Source organism: Rhipicephalus sanguineus, chromosome 8 (genome assembly GCF_013339695.2).
Source record: "Rhipicephalus sanguineus isolate Rsan-2018 chromosome 8, BIME_Rsan_1.4, whole genome shotgun sequence".
Lineage (NCBI taxonomy): Eukaryota > Metazoa > Arthropoda > Arachnida > Ixodida > Ixodidae > Rhipicephalus > Rhipicephalus sanguineus.
The window spans coordinates 143093188-143100733 of record NC_051183.1 but is presented as its reverse complement, the minus strand read 5'-3'; the positions used below and the strand labels follow the sequence as shown (position 1 = coordinate 143100733).

At 49.2% G+C, this 7546-nt stretch overlaps 1 protein-coding gene across 1 annotated transcript; it reads right to left on the bottom strand.

Annotated features, from left to right (window-relative positions):
- Window positions 1-4535: 4535 nt before the first annotated feature.
- LOC119403556 (uncharacterized) lies at window positions 4536-5051 on the bottom strand. Its single transcript, XM_037670485.1, has one exon. The coding sequence runs from the start codon at window positions 5049-5051 to the stop codon at window positions 4536-4538; it is 516 nt and encodes a 171-aa protein (XP_037526413.1).
- Window positions 5052-7546: the final 2495 nt, after the last annotated feature.

Here is a 7546-nt window from a genome sequence, read left to right as displayed (position 1 = left end):
TTTAGCTGGTATGCTATGCGACATGCTGATAATTGGAGGAAAACGTCCCTTCGCTAGGTTTACACACATTCAAACTCCGTATTCGGGTTTTCCCAATACTCATTCCCGTGCTCTGTAGCGCTTTTCAGAGCAATGGTAAGCTATCGTCTAATTAACAGAATCTGGAACAGACTAGGGCACTGCGGCATATAAAACCGTGGCAGGTAAACTCGTGTCACGTGCGCTTCCTCTGCGAGCAGAATCGAAATGTAAGAAACTTTGCTGGGAAAGCGTTGCAGGTTAGTAGATGTGGTTGTTTTACTTCTATATAGAGTTCCAACGCTTCATGCCTATACCCTGACTTTGATCATCGGAAGAGCGAATGCGTAGACAGAGAGCCACTTACCTTCGTTTTTAACGAATCTACGGTGTCGAATGTAAACGTTCGTTGCAGCTTCTCATTGAGAAGAGCCTTGTAGTAGTAAGTGTTGTTCTCCTTGAATTTCCACTGCGCACCGGCGACGCTTGGACAGACCTGCGTTTAAGAACGTTCGCTGATTACGTCAATGATTTTCGCGTGTCAGCAACAGCGAGTGGCTGAACAATTTCAATTGTGTGCTCGCAGACGGATGTCTACGGAAAACTAGCACAGCCGAAGCATACGCGTGCGCACAGGGGAGGGGGGGGGGCAGGGGGGCGGCCGCCCCCCTACTCACCGAAGAGGGGGGGCGCAAAATCTGCCCCGTACATTCACCCTTCTAGTCACCTAAGAGGGGGGGGGGAGCGCAAAGTCTGCCCCATATATTGACTTAGTAGTGTGGGGGGGGGGGGGGCGCTGCGATGAACCTTTGCCTCCCCTGATGGGGTACCCTGCGCACGCCTATGAGCCGAAGCACAAGAGGGACGCGTACTTCGCGCTGCCATGCATATCTCAATTCAAAAATATGCTTCACCCAGCGGCGCTAGCTTTCAACCATTCCCTTACAAAAATGGCTAGTAACATTGAGTAGACCACCTAGTAACCATCTATTGACATTGGTGACCGTCTAGTAACATTAGCGATCTAGTAACTATTGTCAATAGACCGTCTAAAGACCTCCTTCTTACTTTTTTATAAAGACTATTATATGTAGACCATCTAAAGAGCTCCTTCTTACTTTTGTATAAAGACTATTTTATGTAGACCGTCTAAAGAGCTGCTTCTTACTTTTGTATAAGACTATTTTATGTAGACCGTCTAAAGACCTCCTTCTTACTGTTCTCTAAAGACTATATTATGTAGACCATCTAAAGCCCTCCTTCTTACTGTTCTCTAAAGACTATATTATGTAGACCATCTAAAGCCCTCCTTCTTACTGTTCTCTAAAGACTATATTATGTAGACCATCTAAAGCCCTCCTTCTTACTGTTCTCTAAAGACTATATTATGTAGACCGTCTAAAGAGCTCCTTCTTACTTTTGTATGAAGACTATTTTATGTAGACCGTCTAAAGACCTCCTTCTTACTTTTGTATAAAGACTATTTTTATGTAGACCGTCTGAAGGCCTCCTTCTTACTGTTCTCTAAAGACTATATTATGTAGACCATCTAAAGCCCTCCTTCTTACTGTTCTCTAAAGACTATATTATGTAGACCATCTAAAGCCCTCCTTCTTACTGTTCTCTAAAGACTATATTATGTAGACCATCTAAAGCCCTCCTTCTTACTGTTCTCTAAAGACTATATTATGGACTATTTTATGTAGACCGTCTAAAGACCTCCTTCTTACTTTTGTATAAAGACTATTTTTATGCAGACCGTCTGAAGGCCTCCTTCTTACTGTTCTCTGAAGACCATATTATGTAGACCATCTAAAGCCCTCCTTCTTACTATTCTCTAAAGACTATATTATGTAGACCATCTAAAGCCCTCCTTCTTACTGTTCTCTAAAGACTATATTATGTAGACCATCTAAAGCCCTCCTTCTTACTTTTCTCTAAAGACTATATTATGTAGACCATCTAAAGCCCTCCTTCTTACTGTTCTCTAAAGACTATTCTAAATACAACCCCTCAAGGCCTCATTTGTAAGTACTACTTTAAATCTACCTTGAAAAGATGATTTAGCTTTAGCTAGGGGTGCGAAATCATGGAACATTAAACCTTTGCGCACTTTCCCAGCCCCAAAACGCGTATGTCTTGACATATAATTGTGCACGTGCCGATCGAGGACCTACACAGATGTAATAATATGGCATCCATGCAGGTCCTCGTTGCATGTACGCATGCAGCGGCTTTTATATGAGAAAGGCTCCTGCACTGAAGCCCCTTCATGAATTGGTGTGCTAACACAAATAAGTGGGCACGCACTGTATAGTGCTAGTGCCGTACATACGACTGCATATGGATGTAAATAGTTTCAAACCACTAGTGTAATCTACTCCAAATAAAGATTTTTAATGCAACCTTCCGTCGATTTTTTCTTGCTCAGGCATCTTCTAGATTGCGTTGCCTTTTAGAAGCAACACGTTCACACATAACGCATACGCATGCTGCCGAAAGGCATGGGTTTGTAGGCAGTGTTCAAGGTGCTCGACTGCTGATCTGAAAGACGGGTGTTCGATATTGGCCGTGGCGGTCGCATTTCGGCGGAGAAGAAATGCTAGAGGTGCGGGTACTGCGCGTGGTCAATGGACGTTAAGGAACCCGAAGCGGTCGAAGTTATCAAGAGCCCTCTACACGGCGTCCTGACTAGCTGTGGAACGTTAAACCCCGTAGACCCTGGGCGCACCTTAACCCACCACAGCCTTGGTGAAATAGTTGAGCATCCGCCTCTGCTGTGGGAGGCAGAGAATTGCTGTCGCCGGGTACCGACCGCTAAAATAGGGACAAGCGCACTTCCGGCCTGGTGCTCGGCAGAATGAAGTTCATAGTCGCTCGGGAGGGCACCCACTCTCTGGGAAATTGGCGGCATGGGACCGCCAAACTTAAAAATAAGGTCACCCTCTTTTTTTTTTTTACAGAGCGTTAACAGAGAGTGTATAAGCATGCTTCAATAAAATATTGTAACCGATTGCTAGCAGAGTGTATTAAGACACAGGTTACTAGATAGTTAACAGACTGCTCATGGACAGTATTTCTATTGAGAGTGTGTTACTAGGGTGTCTACTGAACATTGTTGATAGTTCGTTACTACGAGGTCACCAGACAGCCTATGAACATGAGTCTGTTCAAAGTTGGTGGCCAATTGCAGCCAGAGCGTTGATAGATCGTTGGTATAGACGTATAAAGACAGTTTGCGGACACTCTTTTGATCGTTGGTAGGTTCTAGTAACAATTGTCTTTAGACCCTGAACTTAATGTTACCGGATATTTTTGTAAGGGTTTTCGCATCCGACAGTTCTGCTGCGCAATTCAGTCACGACGTTAGGCCTGCCGTGATGTTTGCTGCAAATATTGGAAATATTTTATCCTCCCGTTTCGCAAATACTTGAAGTCCAGCAGGACAAGCTATCCTGGATCAAAAGAATCAAGGTATATAGTATAGCTGAGTTGCCTTTCATTATAGCCTGGTACAATTACCTCCCCATAAATAATTGAGTTGAGTCGAGTAATAAATTATGAAGATCGATTTGTGGCCTAATGGAATATTCTTTTCAAGGGTTCATGAATCCACTTTTCGCAGTTATCATCGAAGGACCTCAGTATCGTATTTCATTGCCTGACGAATTGATTGCCGCAAACATTTCTCGAATCCGTCAAGAACACGCGGAGTTGCTGGGGTTTGTCGCTCGCCTTTAATCACTTCCCCTGTTCTCTCGTCCCGACGAGCGCGCTGGAAGCTACGCTGGGAAGGATGACACAGGGGAAAGAAGTTACGTTAGCGCGCATCATTGTAATGTGTCGCGTGTCTGGCAAAGGACAGAGGCAACTACATGTTGACGGGAACAAGAAGAACGGCAGGGTTTATTAACCGTCTTTATATAGGTGGTGGAGGCGGGGCAGTCTCAGTGATAAACGCACGGATCACGATAACACAGTCAACACGCTGTCATGATAACACAGACAGCGCATGTCCGATACAATCATGACCTTTAGCGTGTGTGATGAAACGCGATCGCTCTCTCCCGTTGCGATTCCTGTGCTCGAGTGCGACTGACTGTGTAATGCCAGCAGACTATGGAGCGCGTCGCTGACACATGGCGGAACCCCTTGGCTAGAAGCACATTCGATCCATGCGCCGCTCATGATTGTAGCGTACTCGCCCCAAGGAGCAGCGAAAAGCAAACACCTACACTCCTTGAAGTCTGGGCAAGAACTACTTTATTTTCTCAGAAAAACAGGCTTCGAAAGCGACGACACAAAAGGGGCGTGGCTGCGTATCTCCCGCGGCACGCCGGAGATAACGTGAGGCATTCTGACCGCGTATGCGCCGAGCGCCTCTGTGTAAGAATTGGTATGCGCACACAAATAAAAAGGATCGCGGTCACCGGCATCAACGCCCGCTACAAGAGCCCCCCCCCCCCCCTGGACCGCGGAGCCAGGCAAAAAAACGAGCAAGTGTTAGCAAAAACGAGTTAGTCCATGAGGTGAGCCGGTTTCACGCGGTCGAGAGAAACGACGTCCTCTCTGTCGCGAACACGAATGGTCACAGTTTTGTGCGACCGCGACAGCACACGGAAGGGCCCGTCGTACGCAGGAGTCAACGGCACTTTCACTGTGTCTCGTCGCACGAACACATGGGTTGCCGCATTCATGTCCGGGAAGGAAAACACTCTTTGGTCGCGGCTGACGCGTGGCGCGTTGGGTTGCAGGTGCTCCAACCAGGAATGTAGCCTTTCCATATGTTCTGAAGGTGTCGGCGCAGTGCCTGATTTCTCACCGAAGAATTCTCCCGGTAGTCGGATTGTAGAGCCGTACAGCATTTCTGCTGCACTGAATCTGAGGTCTTCTTTTAGCGCGGTACGCAGGCCCAGAAGAACGAGAGGGAGCTTCTCCACCCAGTGCTCTCTATCCAATTTGGCCGTTAGAGATGCCTTCAGTTGACGGTGTAGCCGCTCCACCATTCCATTGCTTGCTGGGTGGTAAGCCATGGTGAACTGGAGCCGTGTTCCCAGAAGCCTTGCCAGCGCAGAGAATAGTTTGCTCTGGAATTGTCGTCCACGGTCGGTTGTTATGCGCAGTGGGCAGCCATAGCGTGAAACCCATGTGGCCACAAACGCCTGTGCGACGGTCCCGGCTGCGATGTCCAGAATCGGCGCGCCTCAGGCCACCGTGACTAGCGGTCGACACATGTGAGCAGGTATCTGTAACCCTGGGAAGGAGGAAGAGGTCCTACCAAGTCCAAGTGGACGTGGTCGAAACGACACTCTGGTGGCCGAAATGCTTGAAGTGCTGTGCGCGTGTGACGACTCACCTTGACTGCTTGACATGTTCGGCACGTCTTCGCCCAGCTTCGAACGTCGGCGTTAATGCCTGGCCACACAAAGCGGTCTGTGACGAGCCTCTGCGTCGCGCGGATTCCTGGGTGGCTGAGTTCGTGAAGGCTGTCAAATACTGCACGCCGAAACAGGACGGGGACGAAGGGTCTTGGAGATTTCTGCGATGTGTCGCATGTGACCATAGTCGTCGTGTATGGTAGTGGGATCTCTGCGAGCACAAGTGACAGTGGATTCTGCCGCAACACGGTTAACTCTGGGTCTTCCCGCTGGGCGGCGGCTAATGCCTCAAAGTCGACGGACGCTGAAACGGTGTCGATACGGCAGAGTGCGTCGGCTGCTTGATTTTCGATCCCCGCTATGTAGCGGATGTCCGTCGAAAATTCGGAAATGAAAGAAAGTTGGCGCAGTTCTCTTTCCGCATATGAGGAACTGTTGTTCTTGAACGCATATTTCAGCGGCTTGTGATCCGTTAAAATATGGAAAGTGCGACCTTCGAGGAAGAAACGGAAATGATTTACGGAGCAATAAATGGCCAGCATCTCTCTTCCAAAGGTGCTGTAGCGCACTTCCACCTGTTTCAGCCGTTTCGAAAAGAAACCTATTGGTTTCCAGTCCTTGCCGTCGTATTGTTGCAACACTGCTCCCACTGCCGTCGTTGAAGCGTCAACCATGAGCCGCGTTGGCGAGTCGGAAAGCGGGTGCATCAGAAGTGTTGCGGAGGCAAGCTGAGTTTTGGCGTCCTGGAAGGCTTTTTCGTGCTCCGCTGACCAGTGAAACTCGGGCGTTTTCTTGGTGTCCCGGCGCAGCAAGTCAGTTAGCGGCTGTAGAATGTGTGCACAGGATAGGATGAAGCGCCTATGGAAGTTGATCAGCCCGAGAAACTCGCGCAACTTGCGGAAAGGGGTAGGCGTGGGAAATTCCCTGCCGGCTTGTACCCGTGATTCGAGCGGCAAGATGCCTTGCGGGGTGATTCGATGACCTAGGAAATCTAGTGCTTCAACACCAAATATGCACTTTTGGGGCTTCAAAACCAGACCGTGCTCGTCAAGACGCTTGAAGAGGAGCCGCAAGTGATTTTCGTGCTCTTCCGGCGTTTTGCTGGCGACCAAAATGTCGTCTAAGTAGACGAAGACAAAGAGCAGTCCGCGAGTGACCTCATTCATGAAACGCTGGAATGTTTGTGCCGCTTTCTTCAGTCCGTACGGCATACGAACAAATTCAAAGAGGCCGAACGGTGTTGTCACGGCCGTCTTTGGGATGTCGCTTGGTTCTACTGGAATCTGGTGATAAGCGGCCATCAGATCCTGCTTAGTGAAGATGGTCGTTCCCGCAAGGCGAGCGCTGAAATCATGGATGTGAGGAAGAGGGTATTGGTCTGCCGTTGTCACAGCATTGAGCGCCCGATAATCACCGAAAGGCCGCCAGTCACCAGGCTCTTGTTTTGGCACCATGTGCAGCGCAGAAGACCAGTTGCTGGAAGAAGGTCGAATAATGCCGAGCTGGAGCATGTGGTCGAACTCACGACGGGCGATTTCGTGTCTTTGTCCAGCGAGCATTCTAGGTCTAGCGGTGACGGGCGGTCCGGTGGTGACAATGTGATGCGTCACCTTGTGCTTGATTGGCAGTTCGGTGTTCCGAGGTTTGGTGATTTCAGGGAATTCAGCCAGAATCTTTTGAAAGTTTGACTCTGGGTGGAAAGTGCAAATGCCGCATGAGGACAGGTCAGACTTCAGTCCGACAACAGCGAGCGAAGTGACGTTGTCCTTGAGACGACGATCGCGAACGCTAACGTCAAGACTGAAGTGGCTCAGAAAGTCCGCTCCCAGGATGGCCATTCTGACGTCGGCCACAACGAAGAGCCATCGATATGTGCGCCTGAGTCCGATGTCTATCGTCATTGACTGAACTCCATATGATGCAATAGCAGTATTATTGACTGCAATTAGGCTGGAAATGGACTTGCCGCGTCGGCGATGTTGAGCTGTTGCTGGTAGGATAGATAGCTCAGCTCCGGTATCGACAAGGAGGCGTGTGCCGGTGATGCGGTCGACAACGAAGAAGAGGCGGCTTGAGCGCTGGCCCGTGTCGCATTCCGCCGTTAGCGACTGGCCGGTGCGTTTCCCGTCCACAAGCATGGTTGGGTGCAG

Bases quoted from the DNA above. Each gene is read 5' to 3' on its own strand.
- LOC119403556 (XM_037670485.1), bottom strand. From the start codon at position 5,051: ATGGCTTACCACCCAGCAAGCAATGGAATGGTGGAGCGGCTACACCGT.